Source organism: Lycorma delicatula, chromosome 4 (genome assembly GCF_047948215.1).
Source record: "Lycorma delicatula isolate Av1 chromosome 4, ASM4794821v1, whole genome shotgun sequence".
In the NCBI taxonomy this organism is placed as follows: Eukaryota; Metazoa; Arthropoda; class Insecta; order Hemiptera; family Fulgoridae; genus Lycorma; species Lycorma delicatula.
The window spans coordinates 139,353,367-139,379,430 of record NC_134458.1 but is presented as its reverse complement, the minus strand read 5'-3'; the positions used below and the strand labels follow the sequence as shown (position 1 = coordinate 139,379,430).

At 36.7% G+C, this 26,064-nt stretch overlaps 2 protein-coding genes across 3 annotated transcripts in view; one reads left to right on the top strand and one right to left on the bottom strand.

The window, feature by feature from the left end:
* LOC142323918 (AH receptor-interacting protein) overlaps window positions 1-18,418 on the bottom strand; it is a 39,387-nt gene extending 20,969 nt beyond the window's left edge. For both annotated transcript variants that reach the window (XR_012756177.1, XM_075364283.1), the window contains exons 1-3: window positions 18,205-18,418; window positions 17,377-17,556; window positions 16,250-16,415 (exon numbers count right to left, since the gene is read on the bottom strand). Coding sequence is in view for 1 of the 2 variants with exons in the window: in XM_075364283.1 (XP_075220398.1) it covers window positions 16,250-16,415; window positions 17,377-17,556; window positions 18,205-18,279 (421 nt within the window). In the remaining variant the exon portion in view is untranslated. The remainder of the gene's footprint in view (window positions 1-16,249; window positions 16,416-17,376; window positions 17,557-18,204) is intronic.
* Window positions 18,419-20,432: 2,014 nt separating this feature from the next.
* The window catches only part of Not3 (CCR4-associated factor Not3), a 55,788-nt gene continuing 50,156 nt past the window's right edge, over window positions 20,433-26,064 (top strand). The window contains exon 1 of the mRNA XM_075364281.1: window positions 20,433-20,591. Within this exon, the coding sequence (XP_075220396.1) occupies window positions 20,567-20,591 (25 nt within the window). The 5' untranslated portion in view covers window positions 20,433-20,566. The remainder of the gene's footprint in view (window positions 20,592-26,064) is intronic.

Genomic DNA, 26,064 nt, shown 5'->3' with positions numbered 1-26,064 from the left:
AAATATCAACCCCCACTTCTTAAAATTGAAATATATGTTTTTTGTTTGCTCTGGAGTTAAATATTTTTCATTTTTTTGAAAGTTTGTACTTTATATAGATATCAAGAAATGTCAAAGATTTGTTTTAAAATTATAGATCCCAGACCTAAAATACAGAAACATTTTTTGAAATTCTTTTTTTTAATTTCAGCCTTTACTGAAGGAATGTTAGATTTAGAAAATACTTTACTTAAGCAACTTTGTTAAGCTTAACCTATATATAAATTTTATAACCTTTTTCTTAAAATATATATGACGTCTGTTCAAGAAATACATATGTTTGAATTGCTCAGGTCTAGTTGGTTTCAGTCAAATCTGCTTGGCGTCGCCATGATTGTACAGATCCAGTTTTTTGATTGCAAATATCATTATTGGTTGCTTAGCTACAGCTACTTGGTTGGTTGTTTGTGAAGTGTTTTTTTTTAGTTTAGCGGATTTTAGAATGAGTGAATTGAACGAGCAAAGAGTTGCTGTGAAATTTTGTGTTAAACTCGAAAAATCTGCAAGCGAAACTTTTGATATGACGGCTTACGGTGACATTGCTATGAAACTTGCAACATGTTTTAAGTGGCATGATCAACATGTTTTAAAGATGATCGTCAGTCAATTGAAGACAATGAACGTCCTGGATGTCTTTCCACGTCAACTGATGACTCAGACGTAGACAAAATAAACACCCTGGTTCAGATAATTCAACGTCTGACTATCAGAGAGCTTGCTGAAGAGTGTGGGATATCAGTTGGATCATGTTAGGAGATTTTGACCGAAAAATTGAAGATTCACCACGTTGCTGCGAAATTTGTTCCATGCCTGATGACGGACGACCAAAATGCCCATCGCATCCAGGCTTATCAAGAATTGCTTGAACGTTCAGAAGATGTTGTCAAGGATCATAACAGGTGATGAATCTTGGGTGTATGGTTATGACATCGAAACAAAGGTTCAATCGTCCCAGTGGGTGGGTGAAACATCTCCAGACCAAAAAAAGCTCACCAAGTTCATTCCAATGTAAAGGTGATGTTGACAGGTTTTTTTGATGATCAGGGTGTAGTCCACCACGAGTACCTCCCCCAAGGCTCTACAGTGAACCAGACGTTCACGTTTGAAGTTTGTCTGCTATCCGGTGGAAAAGGCCAGAAATGTGGAAGAGTGGTGACTGGTTTTATCATCACGACAACGCTCCAGCCCATTCAGCCCTCAGAACTTGTGAGTTTTTGGCCAAACAAGGAAACACCATTGGGATAAAGTGTGTACGTCGGGGAGGGGACCTAGACAAGTAACTTCTAAAAAAAAGTATATTTTGTTTTATGACATTAGTCTACATATTTTTTTAATAGACCTCGTATATTCTGACGTTTGTTTTTTGACTCTTAATTCTTTTAATTTTTATTATTAACAGCCAGGAAAGCCAGGCAATATTTTACCAGCTTTTCTTAATGTTAAAATATGCAAAATGAAATATTTGGCCACAACCAAATATTTCAAGGGTCATTGAGAAATATGAACTGGAAGTTTGCCATGCAATAGTGAGGAACAGCAATGAATGTGGTGGGACGCTGCAGGTGATTGGTTGGATATGTCCAGAGGGGAGCAACTGGCCAGCCATGCCAGTAAATTGGAATAATTGGGAACATGACCTACTGACCAGCCATGCTCGTAGGTCATGTTCCCATATCAGTAGCAGATTGTCTGAACAGGAGGTACCAGCATCCATTGTGCAACAAATTATAATCCAATTTCAAAGCAATGAAGATCTGAAATTTTGACTTGACTCCAGGCACAGTTTGGAGATGTTACCCTGTCAGACACAAGTGTTTGACTGAGACAAAAATTTTCAAAGTGGCCATGATGCAGTGGAGAACGAAAGTTGCAAACGTCATTTACAGATCATCGTCAATGATGACAACAATCAGGCCATTCATGACCTTGTGAAAGGTGACTGCTGCTGAATTGCATCACAGGTGGACTAAGTGTTAGGAGTATGCATACAATGTGTCCACATCTTCTCACCGAGGAACAAAGAAACGGTACAGAAAGACATCTGTCAGCGGCTTCAGCATTGCTTTAAAGAAAGAGAAGCATTTTTGGACCATACTATGACCTGCGACAAAACATGGGTCCACCACTACACCCTGGAGAGCAAAAGAAACACTTGTCAGCTGGAAAAGTTCCAACAACTGTATTTTGAGACTTCAAAGGTATGCTGCTGATTTATTTCCTGCACGAATGTAAATGCAGCAGACTACCGCCTGTTAGTGGATGACATCAGGGCTGCATATCACAAGAAACAATGCCGACCAACAATTCACAATGTCTTTCTCCATGGCCACTTACAGCAGGTCAGACTCAAAATAAACTTACTACAATTAATTGGACACCTCTTGAACACCCACTGTCCAGACCTGTCACCACGTGATTTCCACATGTGTTTGCTGTAAGGAGGGGAAAGATTCAAAGAAAATGCTACAGTCAAGCATTATGTGCACAACTGATCATTGGGGTAGCCATCTTGTTTTTTGATGAGGAGATCAGGAAGCTACCTGTCTGGTAGAGAAAATGTATTTCTGTTGAAGGAAATTATATATAAAAATATGGTAATTTATTTGCAATTTTATCTAATATCAATAAAACTATGTAAACAAATTCTGTTTTATATTTGAATAACCCTTGTAAATAAAATTTTTAACCCTTGTAATTTAAATTTTATTTACATCACTATTTAATTATTTTACAGCATGCTAGACTGTACCTATATATTAGGTTTTGAAAACAAAACAATAGTGTATTGTAGAAATTGAATAACAAAGTGAGCCATTTTAAATATAAATAAATTTTTTAAAAGTGCTGAGCATAACTCATTATCTAACTTTCTGCTCTCCTCTGCACTACCACTAGCATTTGATAGTAAGACTATGCTAGTTGAGCTTAACTTTCCCAATAAATTTGAAGAATAATAATTCACTTCATAATAATTGTATAAAATTCAGAGAATGTCTTTAATCAATTTTTTGTTAAATTTCCTTGATGCACCCACTACTGAAATTTTTCTTTGAAAAAATTAAAAGAAAAATACCCTTTTTTCTTTACTTTTTAATCTTATTACATTTAAACTCACGCAAAATGGATAACAAATTTTAAATATGCCCCATTAAGTAAGCAGTAGTGCAATGTTTCTAAAAAACAAAAAAAGCTCTTATACCAGTATCATATCTAGATGATTAGTAAATTGAATGGTAAAGTTATGTAAACAACACAAAAATGCTAAATAAAATAATTATTAAAAAACAATTAAATTAATTTTACAAATCTACCTAGAATAATTATGAAAAACAAATAAAAAGTAGTTTAATAGATTTTTCTTTCTTTTCTTACAGGCATTTTTTCAGGATGCAATAAGTTAAGCAATGGGAAATTTAATACTAATTCAACTTTTTATGTTATAGTCAGCTGCCTCTATAGGCTATATGAGATGATGAATTTAATGGCCTCCACTTTGTTAAGACTAACAGGCATCAGAATACAAAATAAAATGTAATTTTTTTTTTCTGGGCAAAAAATGCTTTGGCGTTATCATCCAAGCATGATTATGTGTTTTAAAAAAAAATAAATGTTTAAAACTCACAATTAAAATAAACACATTTTTAATAATAATTAAAATACAACTTAAATTGAAAAAACCTGAAGCAAATGCTATGATTAAAATAAAAATACAAAGATATGTCATCCTATACAACTAATTAAGATAATAAAATTACCATCTGCTTTACAGCAAATGGCACAAACAGCTGAAGCACAGTAATTCAAATATTTGAATATAAACGGACTGCCCTAAGGAATCGTGAAACATAAGATAACTTAATTTCATTATTCCCCTCGAATAGTTCACATGATAGCACCTAGTCTAAATTTGTGATGCAAAGCCGCATAACAGATACAATCCACAAGAGTGCGCTACACTGTTAGTTAGCAGTCATAGTGAGTACAATGAGCTATCAGATATCCATGAGTGAACCTAGTGTGCCTCATTCACAAACAGCAGATTGTGAATGATAACAGCAGATTGTGAATAACCTCCTCCCAATGGTTATTTCTGTTTGAGGAGCTCCATGGTGAAACAGTGTTCTTAAGTGGGCGAAGTTTATTGTTCTCCCATTCAATCTGCCACTCATCATGAACTACCCTCTTCAGGAAACAGACAAGATCATCAGAAGCAATGCAATTTGTAAAATTAGGCTGAAAACAAGCCTCTTTGGCCGCACTATCTGTGCCCTGATTGTCTGAAATTCTTATAAGGCTAGGGATCCAGCAAAAGCTCACAATTTTATTATGTCTATAGTCATTTGCAAAATGACACATGAATCTCACAAACAACAGGAAATCTAGAGTATATATCACTAATTGGCTGTAAGGCACTCATGTAATCTAAACAATCACGCACATGTCAAAATTTTGGGCTAACCAAATGTAAGACCTTTTATTAATGGCACACAGTTCTGCAACGAAAATGCTGGGAAGACCAAACATGTATATTCTGTTACCTACCACAAAACTACAACCAACAGAATTAACATTTCTAGAGCTGTCCATATAAATTTAATATAAACATTCATGCTGTTTATAATACCATAAAATTTGTTGCGCAAGATAATTGGATTTGTGTTCTTTTTACTGTATTGACATAGATCAAAGCAGTAATTAATGAGAGAAGGCTACCAAGGAGGGTAATTAACATGGAGCAACATTAAGGACAGTGAGAAAGGACGTTGAGCTCTGATGCCTAGCAAAGCAATAGATCTCGACTGTTCCTGGTATCGATTTTGCTTGCTAAAATGCATGACATGTAGGAGCAAACCATTTGCTTCTGTCTGTTACAAAGAGATGGCTCACTACTATCCACCAGCAGACTTACCATGGGGCTAGAGCGAAAAGCACCCATGGCAAGATGGAAAAAGGAATGATGGGCTGCATTGAGCATTTTTAGTGCGGTGGCCTGCGCCAACAAATAAGCCATAGTCTAATCAGGAACGGACTACAGCTTGATAGAATCGCCACATGCATGTAATATCAGCTCCCCAACGAGTATTAGATAGAACCCTCAATATTTTTAGAGATTTTACCTTCAGCTCCTTCATATGTGTTACCAATGTTAGCCGTTGGTCTAACCATATTCCTAGAAATCTAACCCACATGATGCATGCTTCAACTGGTTCAACATGTAAATATAGTTGAGAATCAACATGTTTCCTCAACCAGGAAAAGCAAATGCATTTTCTCCGGTTTTTTCCGGAGCAAATGTGAATCCAGTAGATTTACATTTGTAATTGTGTAATTTGTGGTGTAATTGTTTGGTAATTGTATCCTCTCACCAGTAGTTAATGTTTTACATGCTACACAAGTAGAAAAATCATCTACAAATAAAGAACACATAATCGGTTTTTGCACGCTGTTTATTATAATATTTATGGCTGCAGCAAACAAGTAACACTTAGGACACGTCACTGAGGTACTCCAATTTCCAGCATGAAACTCGAACTCGGAAGGACTTACTACTGAGAAAACCCTGATAAATGCATGATTACCATGTATACCACATTCATGAAGTGTGTTAAGGATTCCTCTCCTCCATCAATTGCATTAATCATACAGATTACTGCAAATCATTCGACCCTGGCGCAGGACATGACGAATAGATATGTACATGAGATGGGTGCTGATTTAATATTCATCTCAGAACCTTATGCTTCACATCAACAACCAGGGTGATTTCTACCTATAACAGGAAATTCAGCCATTTGGATACACAACCAACTCTCCACAAAGGAAATACATCAAGAACATGACTTTGACAGAGCAAGGGTCAATGGAGTGTATATATACTCCTGCTATCTCTCGCCCAACATCACTATAGATAGATACAGAGAAATACTGCACACAATCTGTTGGTCCTTCTTCTGGGAGACTTCAATTCCTGGTCGACCTCCTGGGACTCAACCAGGACAAACACCTGAGGTAGTATACTAGTGGACATAGCAGTGGTGTTTGACTTCATCTGCCTAAATACAGGAAATACTTTCACCTTTAGGAGGGGAACTACTGGTTTAGTAGTGGATGTGTCTTTCACCGTGAACGTGACCTGGCACCTAAGATCAGAGGATGGAGGGTGTGGGAAGGATACACAGCCAGTGACCACCAGGCCATTTTATGACAATTGCCAACAATGAGCAAGAAAGAAGAGGCTGGTAAGCTGCTGAGGATTGGAGAGTATCATGAGTATAAATCAGGCGGCATTCGTGCAGGGACTAGATCTCAGTAGAATAGAGGAGATCCATGGAGCTGAGGAGAAGGCCACATGCCTGTTGAACTGTTTTAAAGAGACTTGCAACAGATCACTTCCCTGAAGACACCGTGCTAAACAACACCCACTGACGTACTGGTGGACTGCTGAAATATGTACAAAAAGGAAAGAATGCCATCGACTTAGAAGACAAGAAACGAGGGCATACCATGATGCTGCCAGGGTTCTTTACACTGAGCAGTATAAAATGTGCAGGAAAGAGCTAGACATGATAATAAGACAGTCAAAAAGAGACTGCTGGAAGAAACTGCTAGCAGAAATAGAACCTGTGGGGAAGACCCTACCGGCTTCTACTAAAGAATGCACTAAAGCCTAGAGACTCGGCTTCCAGAGAGATGAAACGCAGACTTTACACATCATAGAGGAGCTCTTCCCATGCAGGGAGACACTGATAGAAGAAAACGAGACAGAGAGCGGGTCTCACCTGCCGTTCACCAGCGCAGAGCTTAAAGCGGCGATAGCACGAATGCAGGCGGATAAGTTTCCTGGTCCAGACCGCCTACCGAACATGGTAATCAGAGCGGTGGCACAGGCTTTGCCAGACACGATATTGGGTGTATATAAAGCTTGTCTGCGGGAAGGAATATTCCCAGAGAAATAGAGAGAGCAACGCTTAGTGCTCATATCAAACCAAGGAAAAGACCCGGATCTTCCAGCCTCATACAGACCACTCATCATGATCGATACACTGGCAAAGAAGTTGAAGAGGATGATACAGAAACGATCGAAATCAAGGGGCGGCCTCTCTGAGAACCAATATGGCTTTCGGAGGGGCAGATCGACCCTCGATGCAGCAATACGTTCATCAGATGGCAGAAAGCATTTTCAACCGAAGGGAAGACCAGATTAAAAGTAACCTCTGCGTCCTGGTTACGCTCGACGTGAAAAATGCCTATAATAGCGTCTCACACTCAGCAATAGGTAGGGCGTTATCAACACGTGGAGTACCCCAATACATCATGCAAATCATAACGTCATATCTGACCGAGTGCAAACTGCGCTGCTAAGTAGAAAACGGCGTAGTAGAATGCACCATCAAAAGAAATGTTACCTACGACAGGGTGTTCCAGCTCCCGCTACCCCCAAAAGTCACTTTGCTGGGCTATGCGGATGATCTGACCCTCGTAGTCGAAGCCATAAATGAAAGAGGCAGTCGAGAAAATCACCAGCGCCTATAATATAGTGAGAAAATGGCTGAACGAGGTTGACCTACGACTGAATCTGTAATTAACACACGCGCCAAGAGAAGACATACCTTAACGATATCATTAGATGGACAAAGAATCGTGAAGCGACAGGCGATTAAGAACCTGGGCGTCTGGACAGACACCTGGTTCCCACATAAAAGAAGCATGTGAGAAGGCCGAAAGAACTTGAAAATTAGTTGCTGCTCTCCTCCCGAACTGTCACGTCCCACGTCAACAACGAAGGAAGCTGCTAGTGAGCGTAGTCTACTCGAGGCTCTTTACAGAGCAGAGATGTGGGAAGGACAGAGTAATGAAGTACAGAGATATGATGGCAGCAACACAGGAGATGCTGCCTGAGAGTAACAGCAGCCTACAGGACTGTGTCCGAGGAAGCAGCATAAGTACCTGCGAGACTCCTCCCAGTAGATCTAGTAATTGAGTTACGGGACAGACTACAAGAGCTTGGGCCCCTCTCATCAACAGACAAAAGGATATGGAAGAAGACGCTGACTGAGAAGATGGAGAATAAGTGACAGGAACGGTGGAATGGCAGCACAAGAGGCAGGCGGACGCACCGCCTGATGAGAGATGTTAGGCGATGGTGTGGGAGAACCTATGGCTCACTAGACTACTGCCTTACTCAGTTTCTGGCGGACCATGGAGGGTACAGGACATACCTCTACAAATTCGATCTTGATGACGAACAGACTACCCCGACATGTGAGGAAGAAGAATCGCCGCTTCATGTATTCTTCGAGTGTCCGAGATATGAAGAACAAAGGATAGAACTACTAGACTCTCTGGGCAGAACAGAAATGTTCCAACTAGAGGAAGTGATGTACATCATGATAAAGAAAGAAGAACACTGGAAGGCGATTGCCGCGTTCACAAGAACTATAATAAACGACCTCATGGCATGGGAACTGTTACTGCAGTGCCTGGCGGTACAGCAGGTGTTTTTGTTTCTTTGAGACGCTATGAAGCAATCCGAGGGAGATTGCTTGGAGAACCTTGTTGCTATAGCTAAGGACCTGGTTGCCGGCAACCCCTTCTTGCCGAGGTCACTCGGAAGGTCTCCACAAAGGCAGTACTGCGCCCACGTGCATCGGCGTATTGCACTAAAATTCCTGCTGATACCCCTGCCACAAGCTGTGCGGGGAAGGCTGCGGTCGGAACTGTGCAGGGAGTGAGCGGCAGCGAAGAGCAAGCCAAGGCCGAAGGACGACTCCCCACGCGGTCCGGGAAAGCGGAATCCGGTGGTAAAGATCGGCCCGGTGCGGCAGGTCCCCGGGGTGAAGCCTCGAGTGAGGCAGGTAAGCTCCGGATCCGACTGCATCGGACGGATCAAGGAGATGCGGTCTGAATGGACCAAAATCTCCTCAAAGAAGTTTCGGAAGATAGTCGACTTCTTTTTAAGTGAGTGTAGTTTGATGGTTGCGGGTCTGGCATTAAAATTCGAGGGGCTCCAAGGCGCCTTGCCCTGGACTCGGTTGTTTCGTGGCTCTCAGGGAAGGTCGACCAGATTGTGGAGGGAGTTCCGGATTTCAAACCGGTGACGGATGAAGCTCTAGGCAAACTCCAGAAATCTATTAAACGGGTGGAAGAGAAAGTTAGGAAGCCTGTCTCTTTCGCCTCAGTTGCTGCCACGCCTGCGCCTAAGCGGGTTGGTCAACCACCGCCGCCAGTTTAGGCGTCGGCGGCTAAAATTAAACGGACCAATGTCAAGGTAGTCCCGCTTAAACCTGGTCCGGGGGCTTCGTCGGTAGCGACAGCTAACCCTTAAAAAGGTTCTGGACCCGAGGAGAGAAAAGATCGAAGTAACCCGAGTCACGAAAATAAGGGACCATGGCGTGATCTTGGAAGTCGTTAGTGAGCGGCAGGCGAAGCAGCAGCTGGTGGCCGACGTTCTGGAGAACGGGCTGAAAGCTCAATTGCTGGCCGAGCGGAGGCCGCCGATATTGGTATATGATTTGCCAAGGGCGATAAGGGTAGAGGAGCCCTAAATCCTCCTCAGGGCCGTGCACGGTCAAAGTCCTATCTTGGATATGATCGTCGAGGACTTCCTTAGCAAAACCAAGGTGGTTCGGCACCTTGGTTTGACCTCGCCTAAGATCCGGAAGGTCTTGGTGGCCGGTGGATGTCTGCTTTTCCGGGAGGACTTCATGTAGGGTTTTCGACTATACAGAAGTCGCCCGATGCTTCAAATACCAGGGCTTTGGTCACACCTCTCTCCACTGCACAGCGCAGTCGAGATATGTGGTCAGTGTGCTTCCGGGACACAGGACAGCCAATTGCCCTGCCAAGTGCGCCACCTGTACCTTGGTGAAAGGCCGCGTTGCTGAACACCGGGTCGGGGGTAGGCAGTGCAGGACGTATGAGATTTCTCGGGAGAGAGCTGTAAAAAATGCAGCTTATGGCGACACCTGAATTGGGGGAAGCCTTTGAGGACGGACTCCACCATGTCGAACGCTTGCGCCTGGGGCAGTTAAACCTGCATCCTTCTCGGGCGGCCACCAGTGAAGTCATGAGGACCTCTTGGTCCAGGAGCCGTACGCGGTCGGGGGTAGGTGGTCGGTTTCCGCGGAATGGACCTATTCATTCTCGTGGAGGACGGCCGCTCTCCGCGGTCGTGGTTGGCTCAAATTCGTTGGGTGTCTTCTGGCTGCCCCACTGGTCCGATGAGCAATTCACCGTCGTGCGAATCACGAGGGGGTACGCTCGATGCTGTAATAGTGTCGGGATATCTCCAGCTTGGATGGAGTATCAATGACTTGCTGGCGAAGTTGTGCAGGATTCTGGACGCTAATACCAAGTCTTTCCGTCTGGAGTTCACCACTCACTGACCCCAGAGGCGCTGGTCTCGAACAGCTCGTTGAAGCCAAGAACCTTACTTGATTAACGATGCAGAACAACCGCCAACTTTCTCTTGAGAACTGGGGGAAAATTACATCGACGACACTTTGGTGAAGGGTGATCTGCTACGAAGTACAAGTAGTTGAACTGTCTGGCCCGAGGCCAGTGTGATCGATCACAGACATATAACCTATGAGATCGATTACGGAGGCGGTCTAAGAGCTCCAGATTCGGGTCGCTATAACATAAAGGGTCTGGATCAGGACAAGCTGCGGAGCAAGTGCGAAGCAGCCTTGCAGGGGTTGGAATGGCGCATGGTGCACAGGGGGGAGGTGGAATTTATGCCTGAACAATTCAGCCAAGCCCTCAAGACTTGCTGCGATAGGGTCCTACGGCGGCCTCGGCCAATGGACGGACCCATAGGTGGTGGCCGATCCGCTGATCGGAGAGTGCCTGGAGCCATCATGACCGTTGCTTCTAGAAAGCCGTCTGTTAAACGCTCTGACCTTAGCGTGCACAAGAGTTAGGTCTGCTAGGAGAAGATACCAGCGTCGCCCCCTAATGGGGATTACCGTTGATGACGTTCGCGCCTAGGGTCTGCGGATTTACCGGCGCGCCCATAATGAGTATGTTCATGCCATCAAGGAAGTCAGACACAAGTTATAGCAAGATTTCATGCGCGAGTTGCAGCGCAACCTCTGGTAGCTCACAAAATCATGTTACCGGTCAAAGCCATTGCACGTGTTGTCCAGTGTTTGATGCAGATTTGGTGGTCGTGACTACACTTTAACATCTGTGGCAACTTACCAGACGTTCCTTACCAGACGTTCCTGGATACTCTGTTTCCAGGTACTCCGGAGGGTGAAGCAGAATTACGGGCTGTCGGGCCGTCAAATGTGCATAGTGTACCGAGGTGTCTTCGAATGTATAACCTCTTACGCGGCGTCCGTTTGGGCGCATAGGTTGGAAAGAAATCGAGCACTTATTCAAAATTTAAGGAATGCCCAGCGCAGAGCCTTAATTGTATGCACTGGTGTTTTTTAAACAGCCTCCTACGAGGCTACCACCGTATTGGAAATAAAAACTCTCCCAATCGATTTAGTTGTGAAAGTTCGGGCAGCCATGTGAAGAGCGAAGAGGCCGAGAGATTGGGATGCGGTTTCGAATCAGGCCAGTACCGGAGCGGAATGGTAATCACTATGCACCAGATCTAAATTTAATTCAGTTGCCCATTTCCCCGCCTGCGGAAGAGGCTTCAGAGCCTCGTGATGGAAGCATGGCAGATGGAATGGGACACCATGACTAAGGGAAGATCCTTGTATAAGTTTATACAGAATCTGGGGAGATGGTATGCCTCGAGCTCGTTTTTAAGGGCAACGGGTGCCCAGATGCTCACCAACCACGCCCAGACGAAATAAATTTTATTATAGATACATATTTTTAGTAGTTAACGGGCTGCGCCTACCCATTTTAGCAAATATATGACAAGTGAGCGGTTGGGACATGTAAGGTGGTCTATGTCACCGCGCTTAGTCCGCTCACGCTGTTAGGTAAGCTCTAGGAGCTATGTTAGGATATTGGTCGTTAAACTGTTCGAGGCTCAGTTCCCGTGTGTGGCACAGACAATCGGTCTTATGATTTACGGTGTCCGAATGGGGTGGTGGCGGGAGAAATGCCAAGCAAACCAACCATACCTCCGGCTAAGGCGCCGGGACCGGACTGGTTGCCAAATTTGGTTGTCAAGATGGCGGTTCGGCCACAGCCGAAGGCCTTCCTGGAGGTGCATAACGCGTGCCTTCGAAAATGCATCTTTCCCGAGAAATGTAAGCGCCAGCGGCTGGTAGTTGTGCCAAAACCGGGAAGGGATACGGCGCTCCCTTCCTCTTACCGGCCGAAGGCTATGATAGAAATGGCCAAATTGCTGGAGTGCATGATCCAGCACAGAATATCGACGGCAGTGGTGGAGGGGTGTGGGCTCTCTGCGAACTAGTACGGCTTTGCAGGAAGGTCCGCTCTCGACGTCATGGCCGCTGAGCTCAAGGTGGCCGGGAGAATCATGAGAGGTAGTCGGCGGGGTATATGCGCTCTCATTACTCTAGACGGGAGAAATGCATTTTACTGCATCTCACATCGCCATAATGCAGACACTGGAAGATCACGTGGTACCCACGTACTTACGGCGCATCATCCGATCTTACCTTGCGGCACGCAGGTTGCAGGGCAGATTGGTTGAACGACGGAGCGCAGGGGTGTGCCCCAGGGGTCGATCCTTAGGCCGACCCTTCGGAACCTGACGTATGATGGGGTATTCTGGGTTCCCCTTCCACAGGGAGTAACTACAGTAGGATATGCGGACGACCTCGCCTTGGTGATAGAGGCTACCACTCGGTGAACACATGGCTCGCTGGGATACAGTTTAACACAGTTCCCAGCGGGCCATGGAGGTTACAGGTCATACCTTCACAGATTTGGCCTAGAATGGATCTATGCCCCGATTGTGACGTTGGAGGTGAGTGTGAGGAGATGCTGGATGCTTTGGGCCTGGAAGACATGTTATATCCTGAGGATATGCAGGGCATCATGTTAAAGGAAACCAGTGAATGGAGGGCAGTAGAAAACTTCGTCAAGAAGGTATTACATAAGTTACATGCCTGTGAGAGGCCCATCAAGGCATAAGACGCCAGAGGGTGCCAGGCCGGACAGGCCCACAACTGAGTGCCTAGAGACGCAATGCTCTGTAGAGCGGTTCCAGGAATATGGGAGGGAAAAACTTGTAACTGCCCAGAGTAATAAGGTAATAAGATATGTAATAAACAATAAGGTATGTAATTGACTGTATGTATATTATATGTAAAAAATGTATATATTAAAAATTGTACAGATGTATATGTATGTATTGATCATTGTATATCCTCATATTAATTTTATTCCCATTGTATGTGTATGTATATAACATATATATTATATGTATATAACAGTTAATGTATTGTATATGTATGTGTGTTAGGAAGTAGTTTGAGTACGTTAGTTGATGTTGATTGGGTTGATGCTCTTTCTGTGTATGTTGTGTCTCTTGCTTTGTTTCTGTACAGTTTAACTGTGCTGCAAACTATTTTCTACAGTATATAGGTTGCTGAGTTGTTCTTACACTGTTTATATGTGATTATATGTGGCATGAATGTGTGAGAGGGCATATTCCCTCCTTCCTGAAGGAATGTTACATTAGCGGTCCCAGGAAGGATGGGCAGCCAGGGGTGGCGGTTTAGTTGGTAGGGTTAACATATGCACACAGCATCTTGCAGCATCTGTTAGCGACCCCAACACTGCCCAAGTTGCATGGGCATCTGTAAAACGAATTCCCCCACCTCTATAACAAAAAAATATATACATCTTTAGCCAACAACATCGGTTGAAACATGTTGTATTTGTGATGGAAACTTATTTAAAGACAAAATTTCATGTTGTACGAAAGCAAAACTTCAGGGAGAAATTTGAAAAGGAAGAATCAGTGAAAAGTGGCATTCAGAAGTTGGTTAAAAAATTTTGGGAAACAGATTCAGTGTTAGATCAGAAATATGCTTGATACAGGTCAGTTTTAATGACGCAGGTCATACAGCAAATTAAAGCTGCAGTTACGAGATCTTCTCATAAAAAGACTTCTTTCGGTGGGGATTACTTAAAAGAAATTGTTTATAGGAGCAATTCACACATCATGCAGGAATTAACATCCAGGAAACAGACAGGGTACATCTAACAAAAGTAACCAGGAACATGGTCAAGCAGGTTGACAAGAGCATAAAATGGATGGACATCATTTTCAAAACCTTCTATAAATTATTATGTAAGCATTTGCCAATAAACTATTATTTATATAATAAATTAAGTGATGGTGCATCTTCTAAGTTGAATTGTATTAAATATAAATATATCTCCAAAAAGTATCCAACCTCATTATAAAAATAGACCTTTGTATAATTTTTTTTCTGGACCATACATATGTTTATTTTATTAGATCAACCAAAGTATAAAATAAATAAAGTAGGATGATTTACCTTATTCCACAATATATGCAGGAACGCTTTTGCGATTTACTAGCATCATCAGCTGCATTATATATTCATATTTTCATCTCAAATTACATTACAAACTTCATAAGATACAACATATCTGCATTTATTTATTTTATTTAATAATTTAAAACCTTTAATCTTTTTATTTTAAACTTTTATTCAGTTAAATTAAAAATAAATTGTAAAAATTTCTACAAATGTAAAAATATGACGTCAAGGCATAAAATCAAATTAAAATTAACAATTAAAAATCAAAATTAAAATCAAATAAAAATAATTTTAAGTAAAGCAATTATGCATATTGTCCATTTAACTGAACTTAACTGTACCGATTGAAATATACTAAAATATATATCACTATCAAAATAGATGGTGGTGCCACCTATTTCTTAGAAAATTGATTTTAATAAAATAATTATATAGTTATGCTTGGATGCAATTTTATTTTGTAAAATTCTGTAAAGTGAGAAATCTAAGTGAGAAATCTAATTTTGCAGTTTTAGTAATCAGTTTATGCAATTACTAATCAACTGCTGTCCAGTTAATATTTTCATCCGTATTAAAAATAATGATGTTTGAATATAAAAACTAGGCTATTTGTTTCAAAATTTATGGAAAAATATAAGGATATTGGTGCAGCCCATAAGAACTCCATGCATAATTTCCAATTCTTTACTACTGACTCATCAACATTTCAGTAGGCTTAACAAAAAAAACGTAAAAATGCTGGAAGAACTGGATATACTAGTCATAATAGAACTTGTTACACTTTAGTCACAATAAAACTGGTTGTACTTTTGTCACATACAACTTGTTGCAAAGATATTAATAAAGAGTATCCAGATACACTCAAATTTGGCTGGAAACACCCAGAAATTTTCAAAAGATTCTAAGAGATTGAAATTTAAGTACTACTATTACCAACCAAGATTACTTTATGCATTTGATGAAGATACTCTAACAGAAGGGTGAAATTTTATGAGGAATCTATTATTCTTATAAAGCAGATCCTAATTCCCTAGCATAGTGATATGAACTGATGAAGTATGGTTCAAATTGAATGGCTTAGTAAACCAGTACAGCTGTGTTTATTAGTCTGATGAAAAGCCTTGTATAACTTTGGACTGTTACCTAATGCATCTCTTGTTCATGTTTGTGTGGGATAATAAATCGAGCCTTAGGACCTTATTACTTCAATCAAAGGGTAACAGGAATTCATATCTTTGGTTATTACAACATGCTATTGAACAATCATGTGTTGATACTGACCATTCCATGTTTGGCAGCAAGATAGGACACTTCCTCAATATGATCTTAATATTGGAAGACTTGCTTGACAATCTTTCCCTGAATGAATAGGATGCAAAGGAGCATCCTGATGTGTGGAATGGCCATCATGTCCATGTGATATGATGCATTAAAAAAATTCCATTCTTGGGTATCACCACAGTTGCACAGTATGCTTTCAAATCCAAACTCATTCATTCCAAAGTATGTCTCAAGCTGTTAATTTAAAATTCAATTTTATGAATTGGGAAAATTTTTTTTTGGAAAAAATGTTTTAATCCAGTAGTTAAAAGTTGCCACAAATGCAAAGGGACAGAAAGGAAATACTTTGAAAACACTTTCTGACACTATTAAACAAGAAAACAACTTTTTTTAATAATTAAGGAAAATTAGTTTCAGCGCGCGTGCGTGTGTGTGTATATGCAAATATATTATATTATTATTTGTTTTTATCTTACCCATTACAAAAATTAAATCACAAGGATTCTTTATTAACTGGTTAAGATCCTCGTAACCTGTGCCTTCAGTTTGTAAAGTACTTCCACAACAATGCCTTCGTACCTGACCCACAGGCTTACCAGAATCACGAAGTGTTTTAGATACAAAGGGATATGTTAGAACCAACTGAAAGCATAAATAATTTAATGTAATTAATAAACATAATTTTGTTATACATGAAATAAGTTAAATTAATTTATTGTATGCTAATGTATAAACTAGTGCATAAATTAAAAAAATACATTAAGAAAAAAGGCAGTTTCTAAGTAATACATGCACATGCTGTTTATACAATGTAAAATATAATAGAGCAATGAATAAACAGGAAGAATGTAATTCATTATGTACAAAAATGAGAAAAACTGTAATATAAAGTATGCAGTAAATGATAATATACAACACATAATAAGATAACTAAAAAAAAAAAAACTTTGCGATATATTATTTTTTATTTCAAGAAATGAGACATGTCTTCTTTTGACCATAAAATGAATTAAGTACAAACGTTTTGTACATTAACCATTAATACTATATATACTAACAGATGGTAAGAAAATAATATAATATAAAAGTAAGAAAATAATATAAAGTAATATAATAAGAAAGTAAGACTAAGAGTATAGAAAGTAATTTAGCCACTTAAACAGGCAGCAGCAGCTAGTAAGGCAACAAGGAAGGTGATGTCTAAAATATTTAAGAATGCTTAACACATTTATGGCTTACATAAGAATAACATTGAACACCTCTTTATAACAGTCCTTTACACACAAATTCCGTTTTTTTTTTTTACTTTTTATTTTTAAAATCTTTGCACCATTAACAGATTCTTGGAGATTAGATTTTAAATTTCTACAAAGAACTCACTCCTACAAAGTTAAAAACTACAATTGGTACATGACAATGAAATTAAACATAAAGAGTTACTTTATACCCCATAAAGAGTTACTTTATACATTTAATGTTACTTTCATACCCTGCTACAGTTCACATTAAGCAGGTCTTGTAATAGTTACTACAAATAAGTTTTATACAAAAATTATGAAGTTAATTATAAAGACTTGACAATTTAATAATTAAAATAACTTACACTTTTATCAACGTCAAATCTAGCAACCTCATTTACGGCCATTGCTGATAATATAACCTCCCAAACTTCCAATTTAAACTTTTTACCTAAAATTAATTCCATTGGTTTTCCCATTTTACGACTATCATCAATAACAGTTTCATCATCATCTTTGAGTCTTGTTTGAAAATGAAAATATACCTAAAAACAAAACACTTCAATACTACACTTAAAATTATATATATCTACCAGTTTGACAAGAAAATATTAACTTAGTTTGTTTCAGTAATAAACTCTCTTCCTCTGACTCCAACTCTTCAGTTACAGTGTGTTATTCATTATAAAAAGATTAGTATTTAACAAATGTAATCTGTTCTGTAACACTGAGGAAGTATCATAATGAGAAAAATACAGAAAAAAGTAATGAAATTTCAGATGTCAGTAAAATTTTAAAAACATACAGTTTTTGAAACCATAATAAACTCAATATCTACAAAATCCCAACAAGATTTAAAAAATGAACACAAAAATCAAGAATACAATACAAAACATAATATAATGAAAAAGTATTTCAATGCATAACAAAAATGAACTGCTCCAACATCTGCATGGAAGGATTAAGTAAATCTGTGGAAAACATCATTACTGTGGTTAACATCATTATCTGTGATTAACATCATAATTCAATATCAAATTCCCTCTAGATTAAAAAAATTATTTATTTTATAAAAATGATACGCCTGATTAAAAATCTCCAATTATTAAGAGCATGAATTGTCACAAATGCATGAAAATGCAATTCTCATAAGCAAAATAAGTTACTCAAGTAAAGTTTACTGACAAATTTACCTTGGAACCTGTTTCCGGGGGTTTATGAACAGAACCTGTATGTATCACAGTTTTCTTTATTTTACATCCGTCCATTTCGTAAAAGTATTCTTTGTGTACTTGCGATCCAAAAAATTATTCTAACATTTTCGAACAAAAACGGTAATCCGAACGGTTTTTAAATAGTGAAGTATAAATACACATACATAACCTCAAACTAGATTTCTTTACATAAAAGTACGTATTATTTCCGCTAGAATGTGTACAATGCCTAAAAACTTGATTTGTACAGAACCGTTTAAATAGTACGTTGCGTCTTTTTAAAAGGCATGGTACGGCAAAACTAGCAATCACACTGCTTCCTACTTTTCCTTTAATAGAAAAAAAAGTGTTTTCTGTGAAAAATAATAATATTGTAATTAATTCTAAGGGTGAACTGAAATTACAAAAAGTATAAAATCAGTTCAATTTTTTTTTTAATAGGAGTTAAAGAAGTTTTTAAAATATTTTTTTCTTCATTTAACTCATCAAGAAAATTTATTGCATATTTTTTTTTTAAATAGATAAATTATTGAGTAAAATTAAGTGTGCAAGTTAACATTCATCTCTATTTTTTTTTTTTTGTTTCCTTAACTTTTTAAATACAACTGGTTATAAACAAGATAATTTTATGACTGTATAATGGAATTTATTTCCATAGTTAACTTTAATATTTTTAAATAAATCAGATATTTCTCTTTGCTGCTTCACTGTCCATCAATCAAATAAATACATAAATTCTTTTTTTTATTGTTTTCACTGAAATATCAAATAAGTTGATAAATATCTTTTATTTATCACTGTCAGCTAAATACAAGTATTCAAACTATTCTCTTAGATTTATTTAAGAATGATAATTCAAAACATGGAACACATGTTTTTTACACATATAAGTTACCTCAGAGACAAATTTCTTGTGAAATTGCTTACTCTTAAAAGTTAATAGAAAACAAAATGTAATAAATTCTTAAGGAAAAATCAATTTTTAAAGTTTGAAAGGGATCATAAAAATAAAAAAAAGGATCAAATTGGATTTTAACATTAATATAATAGACATTATATTAAATTATTCTGAAAGTTATGATTGTTTTGTAAGAGATTCAGTAAAATGTTTAAATATAATGACAAAGGGATAAGACATTGTGCTGTTCAGACATTATAAGAGAGGAACGATGAAGCATGACAAACATAAATTGAATCTGAAATTAGGTAAAGTAATATTATTTTTTATATATTCCAAGCTAATGCTTTAAATTACACTATAATTGGGCAACCTCTTCATTACATATCATGGTCAGTCATTTCTTCTACAAGTAAAATATATTTATCACATTATAAAGAGTAAGTGTTTTCATTGAGTAAGTGTTACATTTCAAAAATATTTATGTGGATAATTATTTATTAGACAATGAAAAGATTTAAAACAAATAAAAGTCAACTGAATATGTTCAGTACGATTCATATTTTATATTAAACATTTTACATCAGCAAACTATTTTGAAATTTTATAAAAATAAATTTAATCAGTTTTATGGTTGCGTATGATTAATATTTTTAATTAATGGCAAATAATGGTAGTAGGATGTTTCTTTAGTAACATTGTTGGCATGGCTGTTAAAAATATATATGTAAACTCCAGAATAACGATGTTTTTTCGATACATCTTTTTTTAATACAATTAAATTTGTTTTCGCTCCGATGCTTTTTACTGATCATTTAGTGCAATTTCTTTTAAAAGCAAATCTAGCCCAATTTAATATATCTGTGTAACAAGGGCCATTGGCTTCAGACAGATTTATAATAATTTTTTTCCTATGAAAGATCGTGAAAATGTAATTTGCATAATTATTTTAAAGTGAAAGATATTTGCGTCAAATAGTATAATTTGAATTAAGGGAGCACATATTGAACAGCTGATATTTGTCTACAGTCGATTGTTTTTGTTTTTCAAGGTTGCTGAGTGTGCGCAATAGCATCAAGTACCTGCGGATGAACACAAATTGTATTATAATTATTTTTAAAGAAAAAAATATAATTTCTGTATTAAAACACTAGATATTACGAATTTTAAGATTAAAAACGTTTTTTATTATTTATTCATTTCAGATTTGAAGTATTTTTTAAAGTTAAGTATGAGACTGTTTTTTATAGCGGATTGTTCCATCAGTTCGATTTCTCAACTATTTTTTTTGATCAGAATGAATCGGTTGGCTGCCATCTTGTATATGAACAAAGGTTTAGTTGATTACAATTTGTCAAAATATAGTCTATTCAGTTTTCCCTGTGATTATACATCGTACAGTTAGACTATGCCCGAATTATTGCATTTCATGTTTACATAGCCATGGCTGCTACAAGAAAGCTGCAAGGTAAGAATTTTCGTATAATAAACGGTGTAATACATGACCTCTTCCCGACCTGTTTACTTCTAAAAAAAGTAGTGGTTAGAGTATAATGTTAGTGCAGTACACTGTATATTGTTGTGGTACAGCTTCTCAACATAATTGTAAATTAAATTTTTATCATTAGAGTACTATTAGGTAATTTTGTGATAAATCGTATTTTTAAGTACCCTGTTTGCTGGACTGTTAACGTGTAGACGGATATGCCGTGATCAGTCGTGTGGTTGTTAGCATAGGCAGACATTAGTTTACTTTATAAACATATTCTATTTATTTTGAAATAACAGATCGCTGAGATTTGATTTATGGATTGTAAATTTGAGTGATGGTTATGGATATTTTTTTTTTTAATTCCTTATGCTCACCTATCTGCTTAAATGTCCATTATGCATCAGTACAAATTAACAAATATTTTTTTATTGAGATAATACTGTGAATGAAGGTATTGATTACCTTTCTGGGTTAAAAGTTATTTTGGGGGACATAAATTGTACTTTTATGTTTGTTATTAGAAACTTTGTTTTGACCTGTTTATCTTTTTTAAGTTAACCTATACTTGTTAGATATATTGCAGCTATTTTATCTAGAGATATGTTAAGTAGTTTATGAATCCCACTTTAAACAGCACTGTATCTTATTAAAAATATTTTGTGGACATATTTAATATTTTTCATAAAATTTGTAAATGAATTAATTAGTTGATTTTTACCATTCATTCAACTTGATTTATGTTAATCCCTGTTTGATATAGTAGGTTCATAGCATATTGGAAAACTTATTTTAATGTTTGCCTCTGAGAAAGCAAGATTTTTTTAGCTCGCAATTTTAATTGTAGGTTATGGTACTCAGTGTTATATGATAACGGCTGTGTCTCTTTTATTCCTTCTGTAATAGGTATCTGAATGTTCATCACCTCTTACATATTTGATATCTTGTAAAAATGGAGAATTATATTATTTTTCTTCATTGTGTGGGACAGATATGTGTTGAACTTTATCACTTTCAGAGGAATTCAGTAAGAGTTAAAAAAAATTTTAAATCTGATGTAGACACTACATGACTTCCTTGTACACCTATTAAATTGTATATACACATTTTTTTAAATGAAAAGTGCATAAAATTCATTAATAACTAATTATATTTTTTCTTTTTTTTTTTTTTTATCATTGAATAATTTATCATAAAGCTTTTTTTACAATCAGAGGTTTAATAATTAATTATTAATAAATCAAATGTATTTAAATAAAAAAATAAAAAAGGAGATGAAGTCTGATTCGAACTGATGTGCTTTCCCCTTGTAAGATCCAAATATTTCATTAATTAAAATTTCTTTTGGCTATAACTCTGGAACCAATGAAAATAAGTATCACTTATGATATATTGCTGATAAGCTCCCAATGAGAGCTCATTACTGCAGTTAAGAAAAAGTCCAAAATCCAAATGTTTTTGGATTATATTGTCTTTTGTCTTATATTTATGATTTTCTGTAGGTTTTTACGAGAAAACTAGCAGAAGTTGCATATTAGGCCCTTGGCAATTCCTTTAATTTTTTAAATATCATAAAATATACATGCATTTCTGTGAAAGTATATACATTATTTTCTGGGTAGTAAAAGAGAAATTAATTGTTGGTTTGTATCCTTTTAATTAAACACTGGTGCAAGATTTTCTTAAGCTTTTTTTCTAATTGTAGGTCTTGTTTACATGATGTTAATAACGATATTAGTAACAACCCAAAAAACTTGGGTCTTAACATACCAACATGGTAAATTTTTTTTTAATTTATTTTTTGTTTTATTATGATTACCAATAAATTATAAACTAACAAAATTGATTAGAGAAGCATAAAGAATAGTAACCTTTTTTTTTTATTATAGAATTATGATTTTGTAGTGATATTAAATCAATTATTTGAGGTTTATTATTAATTGAAAGTTTAAACAACGGGTATTATGTAAAGAGATAAAGAGGTAAATGTAAAGAGTTGAGGCTGTTTGTGTTGTTTAATAAAAAAATAAAAAAGGAGATGAAGTCTGATTCGAACTGATGTGCTTTCCCCTTGTAAGATCCAAATATTTCATTAATTAAAATTTCTTTTGGCTATAACTCTGGAACCAATGAAAATAAGTATCACTTATGATATATTGCTGATAAGCTCCCAATGAGAGCTTATTACTGCAGTTAAGAAAAAGTCCAAAATCCAAATGTTTTTGGATTATATTGTCTTTTGTCTTATATTTATGATTTTCTGTAGGTTTTTACGAGAAAACTAGCAGAAGTTGCATATTAGGCCCTTGGCAATTCCTTTAATTTTTTAAATATCATAAAATATACATGCATTTCTGTGAAAGTATATACATTATTTTCTGGGTAGTAAAAGAGAAATTAATTGTTGGTTTGTATCCTTTTAATTAAACACTGGTGCAAGATTTTCTTAAGCTTTTTTTCTAATTGTAGGTCTTGTTTACATGATGTTAATAACGATATTAGTAACAACCCAAAAAACTTGGGTCTTAACATACCAACATGGTAAAATTTTTTTTAATTTTATTTTTTGTTTTATTATGATTACCAATAAATTATAAACTAACAAAATTGATTAGAGAAGCATAAAGAATAGTTACCTTTTTTTTTATTATAGAATTATGATTTTGTAGTGATATTAAATCAATTATTTGAGGTTTATTATTAATTGAAAGTTTAAACAACAGGTATTATGTAAAGAGATAAAGAGGTAAATGTAAAGAGTTGAGGCTGTTTGTGTTGTTTAATAAAAAAATATAAGATTGCAATAAAAAGTGGACTATATCGTTAATTATGTGTAATAGATACTTCTTCAATCCTGCCAGGTGAGGTGATAAAGAAAATAAACACTATTACAAAAAAGTATGATGTAATGACAAATATCTATTTAACTGCATCGAGTGGAGCCAGCCACCAGGATCGCGGTTAATATAAGACTGACTGAATATCGCGGTTAATATAAGACTCGCTCATCTGAACGCCTTCCACCAGTAATATGACAGTGGCGCTATCTCCAACATGCTGGCCACAAAAAAAATACTTTTTTGTTATGCTAAGATGATATTAATACTCACTTTGAAAAGATATGAGTAAAAATAATAAGGTTAAGACAATAGAATAAAATGATTTATAAAAGGTAAATTACATGATAGTATATATCACTGATAAACAAAAGACATGTTACAAATCAAAATAATAAACACTTGCTAGTTTTGATTCATAAGTGATCTGTTTGAGGTGATTAGATTTTCAGATAGTGGCAATTGGTCTTTTAAAAATATCTTTATTGTTCCATAATGTCACCACTTGTATATGATTATCAGATCCAGCATGCGTTTCTTTCACAATACCCAGCTTCCAACACAGGGGTGGTATTTTGTCTTACATTATTAGAACCACATCTCTGGTGTTAAGGTTGGCTTCTTCAGTTGTCCATTTTTGTCGCTGCTGAAGAGAGTTCAGATATCAGCTGACCGTTTTTGCCAGATGTGTTGTGCCATTTGTTGAATCCACTGTATCCAGGGATACTAGTTAAAGCCTTAGCAATTAAGAAATGTCCCAGAGTAAGATAGGTTATTTCTAATGGATTGTCTGAGAATTTAGATAACAGTCTAGAATTTAAGCATGCCTCTGTTTCAGTGAGCAAAGTAGACATTTTCTCAAATGTTAAGATGTTATTCCCTGCCACTCGTTTGAGGTAGTATTTCATTAACTTCACGCCAGCCTCCTACATTCCGCCGAAATGGGAAGAATGAAGAAATGGTGGTATGAAGAAGTCCCACTGACATGACTTCGAAGACACTGTTGTTGATAACTAACGTTCACTATCTTTAAAATATTTATGTAAATCATGATGTGCACCCATGGAATGGGTACAATAGAACGAATATATTGCCAATAGAACGTAGAACTATTGTTTTGTGTGCCATAAATCTGTGAAGAGCAGCCATAAATGCTTCAGTAGTTAAATCGCATATTAGTTTAATATGAATAGCTCTTTCTGTAAGGAAAAAAAATTCCAATATAAGCTTTCACCTTTGTTTAGAGTTCCGGCTTTGATAAAAAAGCAACCAGTGTTAAGAAACGATCGAGATGAACAAACACGATTAGAAGGTAAAGTTCTCATTAATTGAGAATGACCTGATGAATTTAATTTAAAGCACGTTATGCAGTTATGAAGGATTTGTGTAATAGTATAACGAATGTTCAGTATCCAATATTTCGTTTGAATCAATATGATCAGTAACTGTGGACCAGCGTGCAGTAATTTACGATGTTTGTTTTCTATTATGAAATCTGTAAGACGATGTTTAGGTGGTAAGATAATTTGATGTTTGGATGCAAAAGGTATATCTGATTTTTGTAAGCACCCTCCAACTTGTATAGAGTATTCCACAACCATCAACGAATGGGTGCAGGTCACAAATCTGATTTTTAGTGGGCAATACGTCTCCACTAGTAAGTGCAGATATCACCTGAGAGTAACAGGTTTGCTGACTTATTTTAATGCATATAATTAAAACTGTATCTGTCTCAGAAACTGATAATTCATGATTAGATCTCCAGTGACATGCTACTCTATACAATGTCTTCTAAAACACATATAATACGCAATAGTTCTTTGTAATCACAAAAGTTTTGAAAATATTAAAATAAAATTGTAATTAGTTTTTACAGATATTAAAGTAACCTTATATTTTTACTCAGGAATATCCTCCTCTTCTGATAGTTTTGTTGAAGTTGGTCACGTTAATTGGTCGTGGGTCATGAGTTAGCCATTCAACCAAAGCAAACTATTGATCAGATCTTCAGCTTCAAGACCATATAGATTCCTATGTCTATCACTGTCATGTTCACCATCATGTCCATAGGTAGATTCGATCAAAGGTGTGGTTAATTATGTTAAGAACCTTTTATATAAATCGTGAATGTAATGCAGCTCCGCATAGTTCTAACCTTGGAAGTAAGATCCGTTTCAGAGATGCTACCTTTGATTTTTGCCACTGCATTTTACTGCTATCTTTATGTTGCTGCCACTGTCTGTGGAACGTATATATAAACAAGCACCATATGCCTTTTCAGAAGCGTCCAAAAATCCGTGCAATTGTAAGTTATAACATTTGTCATTTCCCAAGACTACCCTGTCAATTTTGATTTTATTTAGAAGATAGACACTGATGAGTATTTTTCCATGATTGCTCATGTGCAAGTGATTCAGGCAAGGGATTATGTTTTCCAGGGTTTTCTTGCCAAATCCATTGCATAAGTATTTTACAGTTTATAACAACTGATGCTATTTATTCCAGAGGACCAAAAATTGATGCCATAATAGCGAAAACATTTCTTTTAGTGGGTCTTGCTTGAAAATATTTGCTTTCAGTGCCAACTCCACAGACAATTTGAAGTTGATCACCAG